Source organism: Bombina bombina, chromosome 1 (genome assembly GCF_027579735.1).
Source record: "Bombina bombina isolate aBomBom1 chromosome 1, aBomBom1.pri, whole genome shotgun sequence".
NCBI classification, from domain to species: domain Eukaryota; kingdom Metazoa; phylum Chordata; class Amphibia; order Anura; family Bombinatoridae; genus Bombina; species Bombina bombina.
This window is the reverse complement of record NC_069499.1, coordinates 1,376,439,035-1,376,466,444: the sequence shown is the minus strand read 5'-3', so window position 1 is coordinate 1,376,466,444 and position 27,410 is coordinate 1,376,439,035. Positions and strand designations below refer to the sequence as shown.

The 27,410-nt window shown below is 39.2% G+C and overlaps 1 protein-coding gene across 1 annotated transcript; it reads right to left on the bottom strand.

The window, feature by feature from the left end:
• On the bottom strand, window positions 1–27,410 carry AQP10 (aquaporin 10; the record flags this gene model as incomplete). The annotated part of the gene is made up of 5 exons (XM_053719779.1): window positions 1–339; window positions 1,215–1,432; window positions 3,983–4,101; window positions 26,800–26,937; window positions 27,263–27,410. Coding segments are annotated over 5 exons (837 nt in total), but the record flags the coding sequence as incomplete, so codon positions are not given.

Below are 27,410 nucleotides of genomic sequence, written 5' to 3'. Positions count from 1 at the left end.
TGAAAGTTTAATTTTGACTAGAGTGTCTCTTTAACGTTCTGTAGAATAATCTCTAACCAAAGTTTTAGCGCACCAATGGGTCTATATTTTTATATGAACAGAATCCAGTTGTCTTGCAGTTCTTCTCATAAACGATGACACAGAGAGTTGTCTAGGTCTATTGTATACACTGGAATTTCTTTTCTGTTCTCAGGCTGAGATATTGTCTCTTTCCCTTGCTCATTTTCGCTCTCTTTTACAGGGTGATGAATTTGCACAAAGACCTGGTACAGAAGTGAGCCAAGAACAGCCCCCACACAAGGGGCAACCACAGGAACCCACCACCAGTAATTACCAGCCCTGTAAAGGAGAAGAGTTTAGATATTACACATTCTAGTATCTGGTTAATTTACAATACCTTCTGTAACAAATAAGGGCATCCTAAACTTCATAAGCCATATTGATAAGGGGAAATGTGAAAATATATTTATTATACTGGTCACACCATATTTTAATACTAATTTACACATATTAGACATATTATTCTATAAATTGTCTGCCTTCCTGATCTAAAAATGTATATTATATTCTGCTCTGGGTAGAGCTGACCTCTAGTAGGAAACTTAAAGGAAAAGTTAACGTATGTATAAAGATTTGTCCCATAATATGTACTTACCCATGATACCCCACTGCAGAATTTGTTTGTTTTTTCATAATATAATTTTTAATCCAAGGTAAATTCGGCATGGCTGCCCTACAGTTACTTTTTTTTCTAATTTGAATGACAAGGCATTATGGTTAATCAGACGCACGATCGTTCTATTAACCGGATTTGCAAGCACATTCATACACTCAATAGCAGAGGCCGTACAGTCTTATCAATCTAATAAGAAAAGAAAAAAATGTTGCTGGGGTTGGAAGTCGTGCAGGATGTTTAAAGTGCTTCTTTGAAATAAGAAATATATTATTAAAGAAACACATTCTGAAGTGGAGTGTCTGTAAAAACTCACTATTTGGGAAGGTATCTGTTATGCCACATTCTTTATATTAAGGCTTACTGACACTTTAAACAAATTCAAGACAAATTAGAATCACATTTTGACACCACCTTATATACCAACCAAATTATCTGACATTTGACTATATATCTTTAGTCCATTGAAGTATGAACTTTCATTGCCTCTAGAGTGTCAGCCTTTAGCTTCAAAACGCCTTTGCTTGATATCACAACTAACCTGAAGACATCTGCTCCCCATCCAGCCACATAGGTAAACAGCCTTGGCCCTAAGTCACGTGTTGGATTTATGGGATATCCACAATTAGCGCCCATCGACAGACCAATAGAAAATACCAACATGCCCACTACAATTGGTTCTAGACCCTTAGGCACCGGTTTGTTTTGAGAGTCCAGAATAGCCAGAATGCCCATCATCAGCATGGCAGTACCCATCACCTGTGTGAAGAATATCCGATGCATCAAATTCTGATAGAAGCTTGAAGATAATATGGATTTAAAGGACCAGTAAACACAGCAGATTTGCATAATCAACAAATGCAAGATAACAAGACAATACAATAGCATTTACTCTGAATTTCAAATGAGTAGTAGATTCTTTTCTAACACATTTCAAAGTTATGTATATTTCCACTCCCCCTGTACCATGTGATAGCAATCAGCCAATCACAAATGCATATACGTATAGTCTGAGCTCTTGCACATGCTCAGTAGGAGCTGGTGACTCAAAAAAAGTGTAAATATAAAAGACTGTGCACATTTTTTTAATGGAAGTAAATTGGAAAGTTGTTTAAAATTACATGCTCTATCTGAATCATGAAAAATTTATAAAACCGGAGTGTCCCTTTAAATAAAAAAAAACAATTATGATCATTGTGATGCATATGTACTAAAGCTCAATAGGTGAGCAAGAAACAAGATAAGAATTCAAGTTCACATCTCTTGGTATAATTTGTCGAAGAAGCAGCAATGCACTACTGGGAGGTAGCTGAACACAAGGGATAAGACAAGAGACGTATATGTGCAGCCACCAATCAGCTAACTCCCAGTAGTAGTAGTGCTGCTTGTGAACCTATCTAGGTATGCTTTTCAGCAAAGGATACTAAGAGAGTGAGGCAAATTAGATAATAGAAGTGAATTGGAAAGTTGTTTAAAATCATTTGCTGTATTATACAGTTGGAGGAATAACATTACTTGAAAATAAGGTGAGAGTTCTTCTTAGAATTACTTTTTATTTGGGAGACGTACATTAAAAATAAATTGAAATATTAGGCCTAGGATATGAGATGAAATATCAACTAATTGTTTACATTATTTTCCGTATAGATCTGTACTCTGATTTCGATGACACTGTTGTATGACTGATCAATTTCTTTCTTCTCCCTTTATTTTTCTTTAAAGGGATATGAATCCCAAAACGTTTTCTTTCATGATTCAGCTAGAGCATACGATTTTAAACAACTTTCTAATTTACTTCAAATATCAATTTTTCTTTGTTCTCTTGGTATCTTTTGTGGAAAGCAGGGACGTTTAGGAGTCGGCCTATTTCTGGAGCTCTATATGGCAGCAGTTTTGCGAGAATGTTATCTATTTGCAAGAACACTAGATGGCAGCACTGCACTATTTCCTGCCATATGGGGCTACAGATGCCTACCTAGGTATTTCTTTAAAAATAGAAGTAAATTGGAAAAGTTTTCTAAAATGGTTTGCTCTGTCTGAATCACAAAATCATTTTTGGGGGGTTTCATATCCCTTTAAGTCGCATTAAATTGTAAAAGGATTGGCTTATTAGGCTGGATACATCTAATTTGTGCAGAACAGTTGATTGAATCTTGCTACGTTCAAATGTAATGTAATTGTATCTGTAATATGTATTATTGTTCACGTTTTCTTTTTTTTTCTTCTTTATTGCTCAATAAAGCCTAAGAAAAAATGAAACAAAAAAAAAATGCTGAATCATAATAGTTTCGTTTTGACTTAGTTGTGCATTTAAATCAGCTAATTTATACCCAGATATAGCACTGCAGAGAAGTCATAAGAAAGAGGAACACTACAGTTGACTTCTTACAGTGGTACCCAAAATGTTTTGTTTTATGCACTTTTGCAATTCATGTCAAATGCCTTATTGTATCTGTCATTGTCACTGCAAATTTATATTGATTAAGAGTTTATGACTAAAACCCTCAGTTTTAATTGTATAATATAAGTGTGCATCACAATTTGAAAATCGTTAAAGGGACATAATACTCAGATGCTAAATCACTTGAAACTGATGCAGTATAACTGTAAAAAGCTGACAGGAAAATATCACCTGAGCATCACTATGTAAAAAAGGAAGATATTTTACATCACAATCTCCTCAGCTCAGCAGAGTAAGTTCTGTGTAAAAAGTTATACTTCACCTGCTCCCAGCTGCAGGTAAAAATAAAAAAAAAATGAAGAAATGAACAGCAGCCAATCAGCATCAGCAGTGCTGAGGTCATGAACTCTTTTACTGTGATCTCATGAGATTTGACTTAACTCTCATGAGATTTCATAGTAAGCTTCCTTTTCCTGATTGGTGAAATAATATGAGAGTTCACAAGGCTCATCCTTTCAGCTGTCCCAGGACAGACACACTAATATGCTGCTTAGAAATCCTTTACAATGGGAGGTGGCTACTGAGGAACTTTTGAGGTAAAATATCTTTCTTTTTTACATAGAGATGTTCAGGAGATATTTTCTAGTCAGCTTTTTACAGCTATGCTGCATCACTTTCAAGTGTTTAAACATTTGGGTATTATGGCCCTTTAAATTGTGGAATGCATGAAGTTGCTTGCAAGCTTATTCTGTTAAATTATTTTGGCTATGTGGGAGCTGACAAGGAATACTCCATGTCTAGTTGCAAAGGGCATATGCCCTCAAATCTATAAGCAGCAATATTTTTTTTATGCAAGTACATTTTGATACAACAGTGACTGACTAGAGTATTCTAGCATTTAAACCAACCTGATCTAGGAAGCCATTGCTGATGCTTAAGTATGATGCTGGGTAAGAACAGAAAATTGAAGCTGTCTCTCTAGGTCCAAAGACTGTAAGATTCCCACCAGTGTAATTCTGGATGGCATCTAAATCAGCAAACAAAGACAGAGATAGGTGAATAGGGTGATATCAGATAGGGCGGGGGAGGGAAAAATTCAAGTGGAGAAATATAATAGGGTGAGTAGAAGTCAATAGCATGGGAAGTGGTGATAATAGAAGATGCAAGGAGCAGGTCATTGTTCGGTCTTAGGGGGTGGGCTGGAGTATATATGTTGATTAGTGAGGACAGTTAGTGGGGAGTGTTGGTAAGGGCTGTGTAGGTCAGGGTGAGAATTTTGAATTTAATTTTGCTGTGAATGGGGATCCAGTGGAGTGCAGCAGATACAGAGCGTCAGGAAAGGTGGATTAGCGTGGCAGAGGCATTTTTGGATGGATTGAAGGGAGGAGAGATGAGAGAGAGGAAGGTTAGTTAGTAGGTTATTACAGTAGTCAAATTGGGAAATTACCAGGGATTGGATTAGCTGCTTAGTATGATGTGTTAAAACATTTTATTTTTGCACTATTGCTTGTATATAACTGTGTTTAACCCCTGCAATAGGTTTAGACATACAGTTAAAGGGACAGTCTAGTCAAAATTAAACTTTCATGATTCTGATAGGGCATGCAATTTTAAACAACTTTCCAATTTACTTCTATTATCTAATTTGCTCAATTCTTTAGATATCCTTTGTTGAAGAAATAGCAATGCACATGTGTGAGCCAATCACACAAGGCCTCTATGTGCAGCAACCAATCAGCAGCTACTGATCATATCTAGATATGCTTTTCAGCAAGTGATATCAAGAGAATGAAGCAAATTAGATAATAGAAGTAAATTAGAAAGTTGTTTAAAATGACATGCTCTTTCTAAATCATGAAAGAAAAAAAAAATGGGTTTCATGTCCCTTTAAAGTCAACAGGAACAGGAATTCTGGGAGCTAGCTGTGAGCCAATGGCAAGAAGAATAGTTAAAATAAAATAGTTGCAGCAAACAGGATGTTAGTTTGATTTAAAATTATTTAGGCTTGGCTGATATGCTATTTTGTATCAAGACAAGAAAAATGTATTTTAAGGTGTTTGCTGTCCTTTTATAGAGAAAGTAGTCAGAGGATGGGACAAAATGGTACATTGTATTTTTAAAAGCCGTTGTTCTATTACTTACATAAATTAAAATTTATTACATACATTAATGTAACTGATAAAAACAAAGCAACATTGGAATATACAATCATCATTTATTTTTCCTGCATTTGCTGTAAAATACCTCTGATTTTGCAGTTCAAATCTGTAACCTAATAATTTTGCAAAATGGTGACGGCTACATGGTTATAACACAAACTCATTTACAGCTAGTCCTAATTTGCCACAATCAAGGGTGATAACAAATATATACTCACCAGGGGTTTCAGGTGGTTTATAAGTGTTACCAATTTTAAAATTATTTTAAAACATTTATTTTGTATGTAAATCTTGTGCAATTTTGCACTTGCAGGTTTATTACTCCTGGGGATTCCACTTCCCTACCACTAGGAGGAGACAAATATTCCCAAACCCCCAGAACTATATAAACCCCTCCCACCTCCTCAGTACCTCAGTCTTAATTATAGCCGAGCACAAAGAGGAAGTAAAAGTAATAGCAGGAGAAAACAATGTTTGCAAAAAAAAAAACAAAAAAACCCAGAAAAAAAGAGTGGGATCTTGTGGACTCACCATCTTGAAAGAAATTAATTTAGCAGGTAAACATAAATTAGGTTTTCTTTAATACAGGTGGTGAGAATCCACGATCCATTACTCCTGAGAACTGATACCCAAGCTGTGGAGTCCACAAGTAATAACAAAAAAGAGTGGAATCTTAAAAAGCATATTTTTTAATTGAGAAACTAAACGCACAACCCTAATAGAGCCTAAAAAATGCAATAAAAAAACATAATTTATGTAAGAACTTACCTGATAAATTCATTTCTTTCATATTGGTAAGAGTCCATGAGCTAGTGACGTATGGGAATATACAATCCTACCAGGAGAGGCAAACTTTCCCAAACCTCAAAATGCCTATAAATACACCCCTCACCACACCCACAACTCAGTTTAACGAATAGCCAAGTAGTGGGGTGATAGAAAAAGGAGTAAAAAGCATCAAAAAAGGAACTGGAAATATAATTGTGCTTTACACAAAAAAACATAACCACCATAAAAAGGGTGGATCTCATGGACTCTTGCCAAAAGGAAAGAAATGAATGTATCAGGTAAGTTCTTACATAAATTATGTTTTCTTTAATGTAATTGGCAAGAGTCCATGAGCTAGTGACGTATGGGATAGTAATACCCAAGATGTGGTACTCCACAGAAGAGTCACTAGGGAGGGAGGGATACAAATAAAAACAGCCATTTTCCGCTAAAAAAATTAAATCCACATCCAAAAAAATAAGTTTTTCTCATAATTGAAAAGAAAAACTTAAAACATAAGCAGAGGAATCAAACTAAAACAGCTGCCTGAAGAACTTTTCTACCAAAAACTGCTTCCGAAGAGGCAAATACATCAAAACGGTAGAATTTAGTAAATATATGCAAAGAAGACCAAGTTGCTGCTTTGCAAATCTGATCAACTGAAGCTTCATTCTTAAAAGCCCACGAAGTGGAGACTGATCTAGTAGAATGAACTGTGATTCTCTGAGGTGGAGCCTGACCCGACTCAAAATAAGCCTGATGAATCAAAAGCTTTAACCAAGATGCCAAGGAAATGGCAGAAGCTTTCTGGCCTTTCCTAGAACCAGAAAAGACAACAAATAGAATAGAAGTCTTCCTGAAATCTTTAGTAGCTTCAACATAATATTTCAAAGCTCTTACAACATCCAGAGAATGTAAGGATCTCTCCAAAGAATTCTTAGGATTAGGACACAAAGAGGGAACAACAATTTCCCTATTAATGTTGTTAGAATTCACAACTTTAGGTAAAAATTTAAATGAAGTCCGCAAAACTGCTTTATCTTGATGGAAAATCAGAAAAGGAGATCACAAGAAAGAACAGATAATTCGGAAACTCTTCTAGCAGAAGAGATAGCCAAAAGGATCAACACTTTCCAAGAAAGTAGTTTAATATCCAAAGAATGCATAGGCTCAAAAGGAGGAGCCTGTGAAGTCTTCAAAACCAAATTAACAGATGGTTATTTTATGTAGCAGAACTAATAATATCTGTTAATATTGCGCCCCCTTAAGTGGTGACAATGTATAGTCACTAGTTTTCCAAAACCAAATTAAGACTCCAAGGAGGAGAGATTGATTTAATGACAGGCTTGATACAGACCAAAGCCTGTACAAAACAGTGAATATCAGGAAGCTTAGCAATCTTTCTGTGAAATAAAACAGAAAGAGCAGAGATTTGTCCCTTCAAGGAACTTGCAGACAAACCTTTATCCAAACCATCCTGAAGAAACTGTAAAATTCTAGGAATTCTAAAAGAATGCCAAGAGAATTTATGAAAAGAACACCATGTAATATGTCTTCCAAACTTGATAATAAATCTTCCTAGAAACAGATTTACGAGCCTGTAGCATAGTATCAGTCACTGAGTCAGAGAAACTTCTATGACTAAGCACTAAGCGTTCAATTTCCATACCTTCAAATTTAACGATTTAAGATCCTGATGGAAAAATGGTCCTTGAGACAGAAGGTCTGATCTTAAAGGAAGTGGCCAAGGTTGGCAACTGGACATCCGGACAAGATCCGCATACCAGAACCTGTGAGGCCATGCTGGTCCTACCAGAAACACAAATGATTGTTCCATGATGATCTTGGAGATCACTCTTGGAAGAAGAACTAGAGGCGGGAAGATATAAACAGGTTGGTAAAACCAAGGAACTGCTAACGCATCCACCGATGAGTTTCTTGTTTAGATGAGAAGTCATCAGATCTATTTCTGGAAGACCCCATATCTGAACAATCTGAAAAAACACATCTGGATGGAGAGACCACTCCCCCGGATGTAAAGTCTGACAGCTGAGATAATCCGCTTCCCAATTGTCTACACCTGGGATATGTACCGCAGAAATTAGACAAGAGCTGGATTCCACCCAAGAAAGTATTCAAGATACTTCTTTCATAGCTAGGGGACTGTGAGTCCCACCCTGATGATTCTTCAACCACAAAAATGAAGCACCATCACGGTTATGCGGTTTAAAACAAAACTTGCTTTTATTTCTTGAACAGCAGTTTAGATGTTATCATATTCAGCTTAGGTTGGAAAGTATTGGGACATTCCCAGTGACCCACTGACGCGTTTTGGCTCGCTGGCTGTAATCGCTGATGATTGACATATGCCACAGTTGTGATATTGTCTGTCTGAAAACTAATAAATGGTTCTCTCTTCAACAGAGGCCAAACCTGAAGAGCCCTGAAAATAGCACGGAGTTCTAAAATATTGATTGGTAACCTCGCCTCTTGAGATTTCCAAACCCCTTGTGCTGTCAGAGATCCACAGACAGCTCCCCAACCTGAAAGACTTGCATCTGTTGTGATTACAGTCCAGGTTGGACGAACAAAAGAAGTCCCTTGAACAATACAATGGTGATCTAACCACCAAGTCAGAGAGAGTCAAACATTGGGATTTAAGGATATTAATTGTAATATCCTTGTATAATCCCTGTACCATTGATTCAGCATACAAAGCTGAAGAGGTCTCATATGAAAACGAGCAAAGGGGATCGTGTCCGATGCTGCAGTCATGAGACCTAAAACTTCCATGCACATAGCCACTGAAGGGAATGATTGAGACTGAAGGTTTCGACAAGCTAAACCAATTTCATTCATCTTGTGTATGTTAGAGACAGAGTCATGGACACTGAATCTATCTGGAAACCTAAAAAGGTGACCCTTGTCTGAGGAATCAAGGAACTTTTCAGTAAATTGATCCTCCAACCATGTCTTTGAAGAAACAACACTAGTTGATTCATGTGAGATTCGGCAGAATATAAAGACTGAGCTAGTACCAAGATATCGTAAAAATAAGCAAACACTGCATTACCCTGTTCTCTAATTACAGAGAGTAGGGCACCGAGAACCTTCGAAAAAATTCTTGAGTCGGAATATGAAGATATGCATCCTGTAAGTCTATTGTGGACATAGAATGACCTTGCTGAACAAAAGGCAGAATAGTCCTTATAGTCACTATTTTTAAAGTTGGCACTCTTACAAAAGGATTCAAAATTTTCAGATCCAGAACTGGCCTGAATGTATTTTCTTTCCATGGGACAATGAATAGATTTGAATAAAACCCCAGACCCTGTTCCTGAAAACGGAACTGGTATGATTACCCCTGAAAGCTCTAGATCTGAAACACACTTCAGAAAAGCCTGAGCCTTCATTGGATTTGCTGGAATATGTGAAAGAAAAAATCTTCTCACAGGAGGTCTTACTCTGAATCCCTTGAGAGACAATACTCTGAATGCACTGATTTTGGACAGAATCTGCCCAAATGTTTTGGAAAAATTGTAATCTGCCCCCCACCAGCTGAGCTGGAATGAGGGCCACACCTTCATGAAGACTTGGGGGCTGGCTTTGGTTTCTTAAAAGGCTTGGATTTATTCCAACTTGCTGAAGGTTTCCAATTGGAACCAGATTCTTTGGGGGAAGTATTGGCTTTCTGTTCCTTATTCTGTTGAAAAGAATGAAAACGATTAGAAACTTTAGATTTACCCTTAGATCTTTTATCCTGAGGCAAAAAAACTCCCTTCTCCCAGTGACAGTTGAAATAATTGAATCCAACTGAGAACCAAATAAATTGTTACCTTGGAAAGAAAGAGATAGTAATCTAGACTTAGATACCATGTCAGCATTCCAATATTTGAACCACAAAGCTCTTCTATCTAAAATAGCTAAAGACATAGATTTAACATCAATTTTGATGATGTCAAAAATAGCATCACAGATAAAATGATTAGCCTGTTGAAGCAAGCGAACAATGCTAGACAAATCAGGATCTGTTTCCTGCTGCGCTAAGCTTTCCAACCAAAATGTTGATGCAGCTGCAACATCAGCCATAGATATAGCAGGCCTAAGAATATAGCCAGAAAATAAATAAGCTTTCCTTAGATAAGATTCAAGTTTTCTATGTAAAGGATCCTTAAAAGAAGTACTATCTTCCATAGGAATAGTAGTACGTTTGGCAAGAGTAGAAATAGCCCCATCAACTTTGGGGATTTTTTCCCAAAACTCCAATCTAGCTGCTGGCAAAGGATACAACTTTTTAAACCTAGAAGATGGAATAAAAGAAGTACCAGGCCTATCCCATTCCTTTGAAATCATATCAGAAATAGCATCAGTAACTTGAAAAACCTCTGGAGTAACCACAGGAGGTTTATAAACAGAATTTAAACGTTTACTAGTTTTAGTATCAAGAGGACTAGATTCCTCAATATCCAAAGTAATCAACACCTCTTTTAACAAGGAACGTATATACTCCATCTTAAAGAGATAAGTAGATTTGTCAGTGTCAATATCTGAGGTAGGATCTTCTGAATCAGATAGATCCTCATCAGAGGAGGATAATTCAGTATGTTGTCGGTCATTTGAAAATTCATCAACTTTATGAGAAGTTTTAAAGGACCTTTTACGTTTATTAGAAGGCAGAATAGCAGACAAAGCCTTCTGAATCGCATCAGCAATAAAATCTTTTATATTCACAGGGTTATCATGTACATTAGATGTTGAAGGAACAACAGTCATTGTACTAGTACTGATGGATACATTCTCTGCATGTAAAAGCTTATCATGACAACTGTTACATACTACAGCTGGAGAAATAATCTCCGCTAACTTACAACAGATACACTTAGCTTTAGTAGAACTGTTATCAGGCAGCAGGGTTCCAACAGTTGTTTCTGAGACAGGATCAGATTGAGACATCTTGCAAATGTAAGAGAAAAAAACAACATATTTCAGGAAAGGGAAAAAAATGCAAACAGCATAGCCCTCTGAGCATAAAAAAGGCAAGAGGCATATAGGAAGTGGGGTTTAAATAACTAAATTATTTGGCACCAAGTATGACGCACAACGCAAAATACATTTTTTTGGCACTAACAACATCCGGAAATGACACAACTCACGTCATGGCAGACGCAACCTTGTGCAAGGAAACCTGGCGTCAACTAAGACGCCAGAAATGACGAATTTGCGCCACCGAACGTACCTTCGCGCCAAAAAAATTCTAGAGCCAAAAATGACTCAATAAATAACAGCATTTTGCGACCTCGCGAGCCTAATTTTGCCCACGAAATTCAATGAAAAAAACAGTCAATTTGAAGAAAAGACTATACCCCAGGTAAGAACTTTCTAAATATGTTTCCGAATTTTGAAACTGATAGTCTGCAAAAGGAGATATACATAAACCTGACTCATGGCAAATACATACAATACAATACAATACATATATTTAAAACTTTATATTAATACATAAAGTAACAAACCATGGCTGAGAGTGTCTTAAGTAATGAAAACATACTTACCGAAAGACACCCATCCACATATAGCAGATAGCCAAACCAGTACTGAAAAAGTATCAGTAGAGGGAATGGAATATGAGAGTATATCGTCGATCTGAAAAGGGAGGTAGGAGATGAATCTCTACGACCAATAACAGAGAACCTATAAAAAGATTTTCCGTGAGGAAAACCATAGAATCAATAGGTAATAGTCCCTTCACATCCCTCTGACAAACACTGTACTCTGAGAGGAATCAGGCTTCAAAATGCTGAGAAGCGCATATCACAGAAGAAAATCAAGCACAAACTTACTTTACCACCTCCATGGAGAGGCAAAGTTTGTAAAACTGAATTGTGGGTGTGGTGAGGGGTGTATTTATAGGCATTTTGAGGTTTGGGAAACTTTGCTCCTCTTGGTAGGATTATATATCCCATACGTCACTAGCTCATGGACTCTTGCCAATTACATGAAAGAAATAACCAACAGGTAAAAATAAATCAACCTGAGACAACTGCCTGAAAAGGCTGTCTCAGAAGACACAAGAACAAAAATGGTAGAAAAAAATGCAAAGAAGACCAAATGCCTGAAAAAATTGGTCCACTGATAAAACATTCTAAAAACACAAGAAATGGTAACTGGTCTGAAAAAAACAAAACAAAACAAAGTCATCTAAAAGGAGGCTGAGCTGCCTCCAAGAAAACTATATCAATCAAAAGCTTCAATCAAGAAGCCAAAAAAACTGCAGAAATTCTCTGAACTTCTTAGAACCAGAAAAAGGAACAAACAAACTAAAAGTTTGCCTGAAAACCTTAGTAGTGTCAACATATCACTTCGAAGCTCTAACAGAATTCAAAACATGAAGAGACCATTCTGAATAATAAACAATTCACCAAGTCACAGACTTACAAGCCTGTATTAGAAACTCAATGGGGTAGATTTATCGAATGTCGGGCAGACATGATCCGCCGTAGCGGATAATGTCCGCCCGATATTGATAAATGCCGACTGCATACGCTGTTGGCATTTATCATTGCACAAGCATTTCTGGTGAAATGCTTGTGCAAAGCCGCCCCCCTGCACATTCGCAGCCAATCGGCGGCTAGTGGGGAGTTTCAATCATCCCGATCATCTCTGATCGGAATGATTGCTGTCCGCCTCCTCAGAGGTGGCAGATGAGTTAAGGAGCAGCGGTTTTACGACCGCCGCTCCAGGTTGCAGCATCCGCTGCTTGATAAATCTACCCCAATAACTGAACAAATAGTTCAGAAACTTTCCTTTCTCCATACCATCAAGCCAAAAGAACTAGAATGTGGATAGAAAGAAGGACCTTAAAATAGAAGGTCTGGATACAAAAGAAGCAGCCAAGGAGAGAAACTGGAAAACAGAACCAGATCTGCATACCAAATACTGCAGGAACAAGCCAGAGCAAAACCGAATCGCCAAAGCTCTTCCTGACAAATCTTGGCAATCACCCTGGAATAAAAGACCAGAGCATCCACAAACACAATTCCTGGGAAAATTGAAATTCAACCAGGAAGCCATCAGAACTTTCTCTGGGCGACCCCAAAGATCTATTATCTGATAGAACATAACCAGATGAAGAGACCACTTTTCCAGATGGAAGAACTGAAGACTGAGAAAAAACTGCTTTCCATTTATACAATGCTGTAATGTGAACAGCAGAAATCAGACAGCAATACGCTTCTGCCCAGGAAAGAAATAGAGATACTATCCTCATAACTAGGGAACTGTAAGTTCCCTTCTGATCATTGACATAAGTTAGCGCTGCGGAATCTGTTGGCGCTCTACAAATACCTGATCATAATAATAATGTTACAGATGTAACACAGTCTAATCTAAAACAGAAAAAAAAAATCCTTTTCAATAAAGGACAACTTGTTTTAACATCAACAGGTAACTTCATCTCATGAGGAAACCACACATTAATTATGCCTTCTGAGACCTCCAGATGGCCCCCCCACCCTGAAAAGAAACTTGCATTTGTAGAGATTACAGACAAAAGCAGCCACCTGCATAAAGTGCTAATAGCTCATCTACCAAGACAGAAAACAGAATTTATGTTTACCTGATAAATTTCTTTCTCCAACGGTGTGTCCGGTCCACGGCGTCATCCTTACTTGTGGGATATTCTCTTCCCCAACAGGAAATGGCAAAGAGCCCAGCAAAGCTGGTCACATGATCCCTCCTAGGCTCCGCCTACCCCAGTCATTCGACCGACGTTAAGGAGGAATATTTGCATAGGAGAAACCATATGGTACCGTGGTGACTGTAGTTAAAGAAAATAAAATATCAGACCTGATTAAAAAAACCAGGGCGGGCCGTGGACCGGACACACCGTTGGAGAAAGAAATTTATCAGGTAAACATAAATTCTGTTTTCTCCAACATAGGTGTGTCCGGTCCACGGCGTCATCCTTACTTGTGGGAACCAATACCAAAGCTTTAGGACACGGATGAAGGGAGGGAGCAAATCAGGTCACCTAAATGGAAGGCACCACGGCTTGCAAAACCTTTCTCCCAAAAATAGCCTCAGAAGAAGCAAAAGTATCAAACTTGTAAAATTTGGTAAAAGTGTGCAGTGAAGACCAAGTCGCTGCCCTACATATCTGATCAACAGAAGCCTCGTTCTTGAAGGCCCATGTGGAAGCCACAGCCCTAGTGGAATGAGCTGTGATTCTTTCGGGAGGCTGCCGTCCGGCAGTCTCGTAAGCCAATCTGATGATGCTTTTAATCCAAAAAGAGAGAGAGGTAGAAGTTGCTTTTTGACCTCTCCTTTTACCTGAATAAACAACAAACAAGGAAGATGTTTGTCTAAAATCCTTTGTAGCATCTAAATAGAATTTTAGAGCGCGAACAACATCCAAATTGTGCAACAAACGTTCCTTCTTTGAAACTGGTTTTGGACACAGAGAAGGTACGATAATCTCCTGGTTAATGTTTTTGTTAGAAACAACTTTTGGAAGAAAACCAGGTTTAGTACGTAAAACCACCTTATCTGCATGGAACACCAGATAAGGAGGAGAACACTGCAGAGCAGATAATTCTGAGACTCTTCTAGCAGAAGAAATCGCAACTAAAAACAAAACTTTCCAAGATAATAACTTAATATCAACGGAATGTAAGGGTTCAAACGGAACCCCCTGAAGAACTGAAAGAACTAAATTGAGACTCCAAGGAGGAGTCAAAGGTTTGTAAACAGGCTTGATTCTAACCAGAGCCTGAACAAAGGCTTGAACATCTGGCACAGCTGCCAGCTTTTTGTGAAGTAATACCGACAAGGCAGAAATCTGTCCCTTCAGGGAACTTGCCGATAATCCTTTTTCCAATCCTTCTTGAAGGAAGGATAGAATCCTAGGAATCTTAACCTTGTCCCAAGGGAATCCTTTAGATTCACACCAACAGATATATTTTTTCCAAATTTTGTGGTAAATCTTTCTAGTCACAGGCTTTCTGGCCTGAACAAGAGTATCGATCACAGAATCTGAGAATCCTCGCTTCGATAAAATCAAGCGTTCAATCTCCACGCAGTCAGCTGGAGTGAAACCAGATTCGGATGTTCGAACGGACCCTGAACAAGAAGGTCTCGTCTCAAAGGTAGCTTCCAAGGTGGAGCCGATGACATATTCACCAGATCTGCATACCAAGTCCTGCGTGGCCACGCAGGAGCTATCAAGATCACCGACGCCCTCTCCTGCTTGATCCTGGCTATCAGCCTGGGGATGAGAGGAAATGGCGGGAACACATAAGCTAGTTTGAAGGTCCAAGGTGCTACTAGTGCATCCACTAGAGCCGCCTTGGGATCCCTGGATCTGGCCCCGTAGCAAGGAACTTTGAAGTTCTGACGAGAGGCCATCAGATCCATGTCTGGAATGCCCCACAGGTGAGTGACTTGGGCAAAGATTTCCGGATGGAGTTCCCACTCCCCCGGATGCAATGTCTGACGACTCAGAAAATCCGCTTCCCAATTTTCCACTCCTGGGATGTGGATAGCAGACAGGTGGCAGGAGTGAGACTCCGCCCAAAGAATAATTTTGGTTACTTCTTCCATCGCTAGGGAACTCCTTGTTCCCCCCTGATGGTTGATGTACGCAACAGTCGTCATGTTGTCTGATTGAAACCGAATGAACCTGGTCCTCGCAAGCTGGGGCCAGGCCTGGAGCGCATTGAATATCGCTCTCAGTTCCAGAATATTTATCGGTAGAAGAGATTCTTCCCGAGACCAAAGACCCTGAGCTTTCAGGGATCCCCAGACCGCGCCCCAGCCTATCAGACTGGCGTCGGTCGTGACAATGACCCACTCTGGTCTGTGGAACATCATCCCTTGAGACAGATTGTCCAGGGACAGCCACCAACGGAGTGAGTCTCTGGTCCTCTGATTTACTTGTATCTTCGGAGACAAGTCTGTATAGTCCCCATTCCACTGACTGAGCATGCACAGTTGTAATGGTCTTAGATGAATGCGCGCAAAAGGAACTATGTCCATCGCCGCCACCATCAACCCGATCACTTCCATGCACTGAGCTATGGAAGGAAGAGGAACGGAATGAAGTATCCGACAAGAGTCCAGAAGCTTTGTTTTTCTGGCCTCTGTTAGAAAGATCCTCATTTCTAAGGAGTCTATAATTGTTCCCAAGAAGGGAACCCTTGTTGACGGGGATAGAGAACTCTTTTCCACGTTCACTTTCCAGCCGTGAGATCTGAGAAAGGCCAGGACAATGTCCGTGTGAGCCTTTGCTTGAGGAAGGGACGACGCTTGAATCAGAATGTCGTCCAGGTAAGGTACTACTGCAATGCCCCTTGGTCTTAGCACCGCTAGAAGGGACCCTAGTACCTTTGTGAAAATCCTTGGAGCAGTGGCTAATCCGAAAGGAAGCGCCACGAACTGGTAATGTTTGTCCAGGAATGCAAACCTTAGGAACCGATGATGTTCCTTGTGGATAGGAATATGTAGATACGCATCCTTTAAATCCACCGTGGTCATGAATTGACCTTCCTGGATGGAAGGAAGGATAGTTCGAATGGTTTCCATCTTGAACGATGGGACCTTGAGAAATTTGTTTAAGATCTTGAGATCTAGGATTGGTCTGAACGTTCCCTCTTTTTTGGGAACTATGAACAGATTGGAGTAGAACCCCATCCCTTGTTCTCTTAATGGAACAGGATGAATCACTCCCATTTTTAACAGGTCTTCTACACAATGTAAGAACGCCTGTCTTTTTATGTGGTCTGAAGACAACTGCGACCTGTGGAACCTCCCCCTTGGGGGAAGTCCCTTGAATTCCAGAAGATAACCCTGGGAGACTATTTCTAGCGCCCAAGGATCCAGAACATCTCTTGCCCAAGCCTGAGCGAAGAGAGAGAGTCTGCCCCCCACCAGATCCGGTCCCGGATCGGGGGCCAATATTTCATGCTGTCTTGGTAGCAGTGGCAGGTTTCTTGGCCTGCTTTCCCTTGTTCCAGCCTTGCATTGGTCTCCAAGCTGGCTTGGCCTGAGAAGTATTACCCTCTTGCTTAGAGGACGTAGCACCTTGGGCTGGTCCGTTTTTACGAAAGGGACGAAAATTAGGTCTATTTTTTGCCTTGAAAGGCCGATCCTGAGGAAGGGCGTGGCCCTTACCCCCAGTGATATCAGAGATAATCTCTTTCAAGTCAGGACCAAACAACGTTTTCCCCTTGAAAGGAATGTTTAGTAGCTTGTTCTTGGAAGACGCATCAGCCGACCAAGATTTCAACCAAAGCGCTCTGCGCGCCACAATAGCAAACCCAGAGTTCTTAGCCGCTAACTTAGCCAATTGCAAAGAGGCGTCTAGAGTGAAAGAATTAGCCAATTTGAGAGCATTGATTCTGTCCATAATCTCCTCATAAGGAGGAGAGTCACTATCGAGCACCTTAAGCAGTTCATCAAACCAGAAATATGCGGCAGTAGTGACAGGGACAATGCATGAAATGGGTTGTAGAAGGTAACCCTGCTGAACAAACATCTTTTTAAGCAAACCTTCTAATTTTTTATCCATAGGATCTTTGAAAGCACAACTATCCTCTATGGGAATAGTGGTGCGTTTGTTTAAAGTAGAAACCGCTCCCTCGACCTTGGGGACTGACTGCCATAAGTCCTTTCTAGGGTCGACCATAGGAAACAATTTTTTAAATATGGGGGGGAGGGACGAAAGGAATACCGGGCCTTTCCCATTCTTTATTAACAATGTCCGCCACCCGCTTGGGTATAGGAAAAGCTTCTGGGAGCCCCGGCACCTCTAAGAACTTGTCCATTTTACATAGTTTCTCTGGGATGACTAAATTTTCACAATCATCCAGAGTGGATAATACCTCCTTAAGCAAAATGCGGAGATGTTCCAATTTAAATTTAAATGTAATCACATCAGATTCAGCCTGCTGAGAAATGTTCCCTAAATCAGTAATTTCTCCCTCAGACAAAACCTCCCTGGCCCCCTCAGATTGGGTTAGGGGCCCTTCAGAGATATTAATATCAGCGTCGTCATGCTCTTCAGTAACTAAAACAGAGCAGCCACGCTTACGCTGACAAGGGTTCATTTTGGCTAAAATGTTTTTGACAGAATTATCCATTACAGCCGTTAATTGTTGCATAGTAAGGAGTATTGGCGCGCTAGATGTACTAGGGGCCTCCTGAGTGGGCAAGACTCGTGTAGACGAAGGAGGGAATGATGCAGTACCATGCTTACTCCCCTCACTTGAGGAATCATCTTGGGCATCATTGTCATTATCACATAAATCACATTTATTTAAATGAATAGGAATTCTGGCTTCCCCACATTCAGAACACAGTCTATCTGGTAGCTCAGACATGTTAAACAGGCATAAACTTGATCAGAAAGTACAAAAAACGTTTTAAAATAAAACCGTTACTGTCACTTTAAATTTTAAACTGAACACACTTTATTACTGCAATTGCGAAAAAACATGAAGGAATTGTTCAAAATTCACCAAATTTTCACCACAGCGTCTTAAAGCTTTGAAAATATTGCACACCAATTTTGGAAGCTTTAACCCTTAAAATAACGGAACCGGAGCCGTTTTAAGCTTTAAACCCCTTTACAGTCCCTGGTATCTGCTTTGCTGAGACCCAACCAAACCCAAAGGGGAATACGATACCAAATGACGCCTTCAGAAGTCTTTTATAAGTATCAGAGCTCCTCTCACATGCGACTGCATGCCATGCCTCTCAAAAACAAGTGCGCAACACCGGCGCGAAAATGAGACTCTGCCTATGCTTTGGGAAAGCCCCTAAAGAATAAGGTGTCTAAAACAGTGCCTGCCGATATTATTATATCAAAATACCCAGATAAAATGATTCCTCAAGGCTAAATATGTGTTAATAATCAATCGATTTAGCCCAGAAAAAGTCTACAGTTTAAATAAGCCCTTGTGAAGCCCTTATTTACAATCGTAATAAACATGGCTTACCGGATCCCATAGGGAAAATGACAGCTTCCAGCATTACATCGTCTTGTTAGAATGTGTCATACCTCAAGCAGTAAGAGACTGCACTCTGTTCCCCCAACTGAAGTTAATTGCTCTCAACAGTCCTGTGTGGAACAGCCATGGATTTTAGTTACGGTTGCTAAAATCATTTTCCTCATACAAACAGAATTCTTCATCTCTTTTCTGTTTCTGAGTAAATAGTACGTACCAGCACTATTTGAAAATAACAAACTCTTGATTGAATAATGAAAAACTACAGTTAAACACTAAAAAACTCTAAGCCATCTCCGTGGAGATGTTGCCTGTACAACGGCAAAGAGAATGACTGGGGTAGGCGGAGCCTAGGAGGGATCATGTGACCAGCTTTGCTGGGCTCTTTGCCATTTCCTGTTGGGGAAGAGAATATCCCACAAGTAAGGATGACGCCGTGGACCGGACACACCTATGTTGGAGAAACATACTTGTTCTGGAATGTAAATGAGACCTCAGAGATAAGATCCCTGTATCATTGGAAAAAGATACAAAGCTGAAGAGGACTCATATGGAAGCAAACGGAACAGGAACCAAGGCCAATAACATGAGACCTGACACCTCCAAGCAGATAGCAACTGAAGGAAAAAAACAGAGACCGAAGTTTCTAACAGGCAAACCCCAGATTCAACCATCTTTGCTCTGTCAAAGAAAGTCTCATAGAAACTGAATCTATAAAACCCCCATAAAAGCAACCTTTTTCTGAGGAACCAGTAAACTGTTTGGAAAAATGACTTTCCAACCAAGAAACAACAACAGTCTACAGAAGAGAAATACTGCTGAATGGAAAGATGGAACTTAAACCAAGATATTATCCAAGCCAGGAAACACTGCAATACCCTGGAACTGATTACAGTACCTTAGAGAATATACTGAGAGCTGTTGCCAGATCAAACGGAAGAGCTACAAACTGAAAAAGCTCGTCCAAAAAAGCAGAAACCGATGATGTTCCTAGAACTAAGAACATAAATGTAAGCATCCTTAAAATCTTTTGAGGTTATAAACTTACCTCACAGAAAAGTCTAAATAGTTGCCATTTTTAAAGTAGGAGATTGAGAAATCTGTTCAAAGTTTCTAGATCAGAATAGATCTGAAACTTCCTTTCTACTTATAGAACAATGAATAGGATGGAATTCCCATCTACCTGAGCCCACAGAGTTCCTAGGAGCATAGAACAGAAAAAAAAACCTCCCTTGGGAGGCCTTGATCTAAAACCTTTATTCGATATCCTTGAGACTATAATAAGAATTCAAGGAATCTGAACAGACTAAAACCAAGCTTCCTGAAAAACAGTAACCTTCCCTCTACCAAAGCCTCTAGATTGAGGGCTGCACCTACATGCAAACTTGGATGAGGGATTGGATCTTAAACTGCTTAGGTCTGTTCAAATTCAACCAATGTGCATTGACCCTGTCAGCATTCGCCGGAGCAAATAAAATGGTCTGGTACCTAGCTTTCCAGCAGAGGGTAAAGTGCTCAAATCCAATAAAAGGCACTGAACGATTAAAGGGGCAGTATACACTAGTTTTCATATAACTGCATGTAATAGACACTACTATAAAGAAGAATATGCACAGATATTGACCTAAAAATCCAGTATAAACCCTTTAAAAACTTACTTAGAAGCTCCCAGTTTAGCACTGTTGAAGAGGTTAGACTGAGACACCCAGTGAAAGGGACTGGTAAAATATGTTCCCCCTTCCCTGAATATGAAAAGACAGATAACATAAACAGAAGCCAGCAAGAGTCTGTAAACAAGCGTATACATCTGACACTTTGGGGCTTGGTTAGGAGTCTGAAAATCAGCAGTTATTAAAAAATAAGCAAAACTATACACTCCCAGATGGGCTATATAAATGGGTCATCTACAAAACATGTATGCAAAGAAAATCTAGTGTACAATGTTCCAGATGGAACCAGAAGAACTCTGATACTAGGCGGAAAAAAAGATTTCTGAGCCCTGTTCCAATAAAAGGGACAAAACACAAATATGTGCTTAAAATATATATTGGGGGGGACAATTTATTATCGTCCGAATGCTGCCTAATGCAGCTGTTTCCGCACAAGCCTTCAGGTTTGCCGGAAACAGGAGTTAAGAAGCAGCGGTCTTAAGACCGCTGCTCCTTAACTCGTACGCCTCCTCTGAGGTGGCGTACAGCAATCAGCGAGATCAAATATGATCGGGTTCATTGACACCCCCTGCTAGCGGCAAATCTGAAGGGGGCGGCATTGCACAAGCAGTTCACCAGAACTACTTGTGCAATGTTAGAAGCCAACAGTGTATGCTGTCGGCATTCAGAGATGTCGGGCAGACATGATCCGCTATCACTTAATAAATCAGCCCCTCGGACTGCAAGTCCGGAGGAAGAAAAGCTCCTTAACCCCAGACACTGTAGACATAATGGGAATCCAAACCAGAACCAAATAAAATCTTCCTCTGTAAAAAAAGAGATAAAACTCTGGAATTATAAATCATGTCAGCAGACAAGATTCTAATTATAATGCGCTTCTAGAAAGAACAGCTACTCACTGGCAGAATCAAAAGAAAACTGCCCAGAAAGAGAAAGATCGAGCAACAGCCACATCAGCAATAGATATCATTGGACTGAAAAAATAACTTGCTTGCAAATAAGTCCTCCTAAGGAAGGAAATAAACTTCCTATCGAAAGGGACTATAGAGGAAGAACTATCTTCCAAAGGAATGCTAGAACATATAGCCAGTCCTCAACCATTTTGAGACTAGCTTCAAAAGCTCAATAATAGCCTGAAAAGAATACAAATTCTTAAACCTTGAAAAGAAATAAAAGGAATACCTGACTAATTCCAATTTCTGGATATAATCTCAGAAACTGAAAAAGGGACAAGAAACACACTAAGGGATTATACAGTATACAAGATTTAACTGATATATCCCAATCTACTTTAGGATCATGTGACCTCTAAAGTAAGTAAGAAAGGAAAAATTACCTTAAGAACAGAATGAATATGCTTAACAGAAAATGAAATAAAAGGATGTCAGCAAAATGATCAGAATAAGGGCTCCATTTATTAAGGAGCGGATGCTGCTTTGGAGCCCCAGCGTTTCAGGTCCACCTGAAACGGAAGTTAAGAAGCAGCAGTCATAATGTTAAATGCTGACAGCATATGCAAATCATGTCTGCTTGACCTTTGTTAAATCTACCCCTAAGACTCTTGATCAACAAAGAAAAACCACCCCCTCTGAGGACATAGCAGCCTCATAACTATAAACATTAGCCTTAGAAGGCTAAGAACTAAAAGAAGGTAAATTCTGAATTGACCTTTTACACTTAGTTGAAAGAGACATGGACAACTTTTCAGAACTGTTGCTTGAATGAAGTTCATAATTCCAGGAAAAGTAGTATATTCTTCTTGTAAGGAACAAACAGAAGGAGTAATAATACCCTTTGACACAAGAACAGTGGTAGTAATGGTCTGAATGCATTAAAACATTTATTGCATAAGATTCCTGAAGGAAATACCTTAGCATAAAACAATATAAACATTCAACACTGGTACTAAAATGTTCAAATGACCCAGCTTCAAAGGCAGATTTAGTGAAAGAATTACAAGGCTCCATAACTGAAAAAAAAACCTAATAATAAAGTTAAATGCGGAAAACATAAAATTAAATGATAATATCCCCTTTAAAAGAGCTCTTGAAGAAAGGGAGACCCTTACCCCTTATGAAAAAAACTCTATAAAAAAACTTAAAAATGTGAAAAATCACTAATACAAGAAAAGTGCATCTTGCATCCAGACAGCACACTTGAAAAGTCAAACCTACATCATATATAATTGTCATGTAATATAGAAAAGGGTGGCGGGGCGTGTCCAAGCAGCGGCTCTGAGCTGTCTCATCCTTCTGGAGCTCAGGGAGATTTAACGATAACCTACAGCATCTATCAAAATTACGAATGGTATCGTATTTATTAACACCTACTATCAAGCTTTGAGCCTAAATTGCTGTGTTCATGATCCCAGAGACGGCACAGGACTACTGAGGCCTGTAGCGGTGGCAATCTTACAGGCAACGTTCCCCCCAGGACACCGGGGTATCTAGCCAGAACTGATCATAACCATTATACGTATCATCACATCAAGCTTATACACCACTTTATTATACAGGCACAAAGCATCAAACAGTATAATGTACAGTAAACAAGGACACAGAATTTACCCGCAGCCATGTGGGCCAGCAATTTTCTCGACAACCTGGATCCTCAACTTGCTAAAATAGAGGCCATGCTACAATCCATGGTTGAAAGAGCACTTTCAGAACAAGACATACAAACTCTTATAGACAGAATAACACCCGCTAAGCCCACAGATCTATAGCCACAGCCCCAGAGGGCTCCTATAAAATCTGGCATGATCCATAGACTGGAAAAGGATGTTCAATATGCTTCCTCAAAGAATAGAAATGCCATAAAGCCCAGAAATTACCTTACAACAAAACCTTCAAAACTAAAACAAGATTGTGGCTATGATTTAAAAGTCAACATATACCTGCACAATGCCCAAGAAATCTACTCTGTTACAAAGTCAGACTTAACGGAGTGGGGAAGCATAGACAAACACTCTAAGATGATACCTTTGACAATGTCGAGTAATCATCAGGTGATCAACTCAATTACAGCTACTACATCAATTGCCTTTTATGAACCGGGCGCATACTCATTGATACCGGATCTGAAAGGACCACTGTGCTGGTCCTTGTGGACAGAAAGGAACTTGGAGATGACCAAACCATTGTGGGAGCTCAGGAAGGACTCCCGGGAGGCTGCTGACTTAAAGATAAAGCGGATCCTGGTCTATGCCAACACTCCAGACAGTTACCTGGAACATACTGTAAGAATCGAGATTCTCAGTGCGCCACTGAATACACAACAAAATATGCGCCTTCTGAACATACCAACAGCCAACGCTTTTTCAAGACACCATATCTTGCCGACATGGATCACCAACCCTCTTTAGGGGCCCCTTTCAGTAATCATCAGAGCCGTGCTTTTTCTACAGACAGATCCAGTGGGGTGATACAGCGTAAGCAATGTACCTTCGCTTTTATTGTATTACTTCAACGATAAACCTTTACTTCTATAAAAGACTTAGTGAACTCACAATGATAGTTAACAATATGTTACTTATTTATTGAATTAACTGGGTTGCAGTTATGTATACTATTTTTTCCATTTACTATCGGGCCTCTCTTGTCACAGTTATACCTAGAGTGTAATAGAAATGAGCTATACTGTAACTATAAAGCTCTGGGGCTAAAAGTCACTTTTTAGCTAGCTATGACTATTATAGTTCAGTTTGTTTGTTCTGGTTGGTTTGACTGAATGTGTTTCACATGTTATACGTAGTACTATAATCCTTGTTTTTGCATTGCAATGTAAGATTCCACACTTTTTCCTTTTGATATACTGGAATGCATAGACTCCAGATTTACAATCCTCGTAACGCATGCGCTGCAAACTCTTTTGTTTTTACAATGCCCTAACCCATAATTGAGTGTTTCCTGTGGGGGGCCCCCTGGAATGATATTCCTCCAAATAATAATTAAAATAAGGGTTTCCTTAATCTATATTTCTACCGCTACCGCATACAGAGCAGATAAAATGCTGGGGTCTCCCCCGGGGGCGAGCGGCCAGGGCCGCGGGGGAGATAACAGTAAGAAACATCTTATGTGCTACAGTATAAGGGGAGCTATACTTCAAGGAAAGTCTGGTAAAATGCATTAATATACAGGTATTGCACAGCTGGAAACCACTTATACACGGAATCTTTATGTGGAATGCCACATAACGCTAAGACAGAATAAGCATAGTTGCTTATATTAAGTTTGGAAGCCAATTTAAAGGTTTCTCTTTATGCCTTTAACATATCACATAATCCCCAATCACATAGAACAAACACCCATATAACTAAAACCAGAAGATCTAGTTGGAGCTATTACCCCTAAACAATCCCTATATCCTCCCTTTACCATTCTTTGATAGCAATAAGGAACCAAGTGGGACCTGCAATCCTGATTTAAGGGACTAAAATATACAATTATGCCCATATATGAATTCACCATGTGAATGATATATTTCTAAGTATGTCCAGTTCTGGCCTGTGCATCTTTAGAACCCAAATGCTTATGTTATTTCAACTTTAATTTCCTTTTTAGATGCAATTTTTCTTTCTGTTCTACCTTACCCCTGGACTCAGACTACAACAATCCAACTGGTCCAAAAGTGACCTACATTATTGAAATAAGGGGAAGAAGGAAAAAAAAAAGAAGGACTTTATCCTTTTCTGTACATGTGAATATTTGATATACTGCTTACCAGGGGGGTATTTATGCATAGGCCAATAAGGCCGGTGCCTAGGGCGACAGATTGGGGGGGGGGGGGGGCAGCACTGGCACTGATATGTTGGCAACTGCATTTTTTTTTTTTCCTAACATTTTAAAAAAAATTTCCGTGCCGAGGTCACGTGATGTTTTCTACCTTCCGTCCACCTTCCTGTCTGCTCACAGTTGCCGCACATGAATGGAGGGAGCCACGCACGCTGGATTCTGAGTGCCTAGGGCTGCACAAAACCTAAATACGCCCTGCCTCTTACTCATTGTATTTCTCATTACGTCCTCAATAAAAATATATAAACTAAAATAGAAAAGGGTGCAAAAAAGTATGCACATTATGATGCTGAAGCACGCGAACCTGAAATCCGGTGTGTGTCAAAAAAGTATATGTTGCACACATCAAAATACGCGTGTGAAACCGCTGACTCGTAACAAAAATGTATGTGCGTGAAAATAACATACACAATTACAATATCTTTTAGGTACAAATGGGATCAGCTTACTATGGGAGATTTGTAGAAAACTCATATGAAACAGTAGAAATGTATGGTACTAGAATAAAGAATTGTTTTGGATTACTAAAAATTTCATAAAGGATACAGTATAATATTAGCAGCATTTATTGTGCAATATACTATAAATATGTAACACAAAATTGACTTTAATGATCCTTTAATAAAGCTTCTGGATATTTAAATGAAATTCAAGATTAAGTAAGACAACAAAAGATTTGTGTTTTCTGCTTTCATTATTTAGTAACTTTTTTTAGGAGCAGCAGCAATATAGTAATATTTGATGTATTATATTAAAAATATTTTTACCAAAATGGGTTAATGTACAAGCTACAGAAAATGTGTAGATATGTGGTATAATGTATAGTACATAGATAGTTGGCAATTTTTGTTCATTTATTTATTTTTATAGAACATATTTACAAAAGAAGACACAGATAAATGGAAAGAAAGAATGCAGGGAATAAATATTGATATTAAAGAAATAATTAGAGAGAGAAAGAAAAAGTAAGAAATGCACTGAGAAATATAGCAGAAGAACAAAATGTGATCAAGGGAAAAGGTTTTGGAATAAAACAAGAAAATATATAGAATGAAGGAATTGAAAGCAGAAGTGGCAATGAGAAGTTCAAGGAGGGGGAAGCAAAGAGCTGAAAAGAGCGGCTGGTAGGAGAATGAGGGAATTAGAGAAAATAAATGACACCATCATGACAAAGAGAACTAGCAGTCATGAAATGTAGCAGTTGACCTATTGTAAATATTATTGAAGATCACTTTTGCAATTTATTCAACACAAAATAATTTAATTTAAAATGAAAAGTTTAAACTATAAATTTAAACTGAGAGGATTTCAAGAGGAAAGAGATCCAGTCTCACCATAATACAAAGCATAGGCAGCTGCGGCTCCTGTGAATGATCCCACCAGCTGAATGACACAGTAGAGGGGCAGTTTTCTCCAGGGAAATTTGCCCAAGACACACAAGCTAAGGGAGTATGCTGGATTCAAGTGTGCTCCTTAAAGAGACAGCAGTGGAGTTAGCAGATGTGACCCATGGTATAGACAAGACAAAAAAAAGAACAGCATAACTTCTTAAAAAACAAACAAGTGTGTACACAACACATTAACTAACTTTACTTTTTTTGTGACATTGTGAAAAATTACTCAATATAATATTACTTGATTCCTTTAAAGGCTGTATAACTGGGTAATATTCCAAGGACACGTACTAAAGGTGTACAGTAAACTAACATTAGAGATGACACAGTTTCTAGTGGGCCATAAAGCATACATGTGTCTATTTCCAAGTCCACTCATGTTTAAATAAGATAACTGACTTACCTGAGACACCTCCTGATATGTATATGGCCAATGTGACAGCCATGGCTCCTGCTAAATACATGCAGAAGAAGTTGCCTTTGGAATTTTGACTTGTGACTCCCTGTGCAGTGGCTCCGACTGTGATTAGCTGTGGTAAAGGAGAGAAGAA